We start from the raw sequence: 1,984 nt of genomic DNA, 5'->3' as shown, positions 1-1,984 counted from the left end.
AGACAGTCATCCCCGTCATGGACCAGATCAACCACACTAATGTAAAGGAGTTTTTCTTCCTGGAACTTACTCGTTCCCGAGAGCTGGAGCTTTTCTTGTTTGTGGTCTTCTTTGCTGTGTATGTAGCAACCGTCCTGGGAAATGCACTCATTGTGGTCACTGTCACCTGTGAGTCCCGCCTGCACACTCCTATGTACTTTCTCCTGCGGAACAAATCAGTCCTGGACATCATTTTTTCATCTATCACCGTCCCCAAGTTCCTGGTGGATCTTTTATCAGAGAGGAAAACCATCTCTTACAATGGCTGCATGGCACAGATCTTTTTCTTCCACTTTGCTGGTGGGGCAGATATATTTTTCCTCTCTGTGATGGCCTATGACAGATACCTTGCAATCGCCAAGCCCCTGCACTATGTGAACATGATGAGGAAAGAGGTGTGGGTGGCGTTGGTGGTGGCATCTTGGGTGGGTGGTGGTTTGCATTCAATGGTCCAGGTAATTCTGATGCTTCCACTCCCCTTCTGTGGCCCCAACACGCTGGATGCCTTCTACTGTGATGTGCCCCAGGTGGTAAAACTGGCCTGCACTGACACCTTTGTTTTGGAGCTTCTCATGATCTCTAACAATGGACTGGTGACCCTGCTCTCGTTCCTGCTGCTCCTGGGCTCCTACACTGTCATTCTGGTGATGCTGAGATCCCACTCTGGGAAGGGGCGGAACAAGGCCCTCTCCACGTGCACTTCCCACATCCTGGTGGTGACTCTTCACTTCGTGCCTTGCGTTTACATCTACTGCCGACCCTTCATGACGCTGCCCATGGACACAACCATATCCATTAATAACACTGTCATTACCCCCATGCTGAACCCCTTAATCTATTCCCTGAGTAATCAAGAGATGAAGTCAGCCATGCAGAGGCTGCAGAGGAGACTTGGGCCTTCTGAGAGCAGAAAATGGGGGTGAGCAGTCAGATGGAGAGTGGAAGTCCATCTGATCTAGTTTTCTCAAAATGCTAGCCTAAGAGTAACAGGTAGCTAGCTCTTCTTCCACCACTTCATTGTATATCTTCATAGCCACTCGATTCTATTAGCGGGAGTATACAAACAAGAAGAAGAAATGAGATTAAACAATGTGAACTATTGAGCTTGTGGACTCAGGAGAAGAAGGAAGTATAAGGTTGAAATCAATCCCCTAAATGCTTTTTGGTGTTATCTGTAACTCATACCAACACGTATCTCACTTTCAGCACCCACAATATGGAAATATCATTACTTGCTCACAAGGTTGTCAAAAGAATGAAATGTGATCAATGCTGTGAGGATGATAGTCGTGAAGGTTAGTACTGCTCCTGGCATTAATCAAGTATTCAATCAACTTTCCCTATTACCTATCCCTCTCTTCCTAAATGTGTATATACACAGAATATAGACACATTTATTTCATATATGCTTTCTGTGGTGACTCTGCTATATCCAGTCAATTATTAAAATCACTTGATTTTACATTTTAAGTACAGAATTTTAAGTGTATTTCACCAATTAGTGAAATGGAAGGAATATTTTAAATTGTAAGTCAAATATGTACCTGGACAAATTTATACATGGACCAAGTATTTCCTGTTCTCAGGTCTAGTCTACTGATTTACCAACTGAAATTAAAAAGATGCTTATACAGTTTGGGTACATATATGCGCAGAGACAATTTCTTTATGTTAACCTGAACTTCCTTTTCTTCTTTATACACTCTTTACATTTCACCTTTGGGGCTTTTGTAACTGGAATAAAACCATAGTTTTTATTTATGTATGGGTAGACAATTCAAGACAACTCATGGTGGTTCAAGAAAACAAAATCTGTCTAATAAATATATTTTATGCCTTCATGGCCCACTTTTTGTTCCAGGAGAGAAACACATTGTATTCAGGGTCATTTGGGAATAGCCACTGGGTCTGTGTTAGAATCCACCTCTCTCTCAAGGGAAGGATT

At 42.7% G+C, this 1,984-nt stretch overlaps 1 protein-coding gene across 1 annotated transcript; it reads left to right on the top strand.

Annotated features, from left to right (window-relative positions):
• On the top strand, positions 1-1,042 carry OR4D6 (olfactory receptor family 4 subfamily D member 6). The gene has a single exon (XM_017890795.1). The coding sequence runs from the start codon at positions 18-20 to the stop codon at positions 960-962; it is 945 nt and encodes a 314-aa protein (XP_017746284.1). The 5' UTR covers positions 1-17; the 3' UTR covers positions 963-1,042.
• Positions 1,043-1,984: the final 942 nt, after the last annotated feature.

Source organism: Rhinopithecus bieti, unplaced genomic scaffold, assembly GCF_001698545.2.
Source record: "Rhinopithecus bieti isolate Rb0 unplaced genomic scaffold, ASM169854v2 scaffold_19722, whole genome shotgun sequence".
Lineage (NCBI taxonomy): Eukaryota > Metazoa > Chordata > Mammalia > Primates > Cercopithecidae > Rhinopithecus > Rhinopithecus bieti.
The sequence above is the reverse complement of the archived record's forward strand: the minus strand, read 5'-3'. Positions and strand labels throughout refer to the sequence as shown.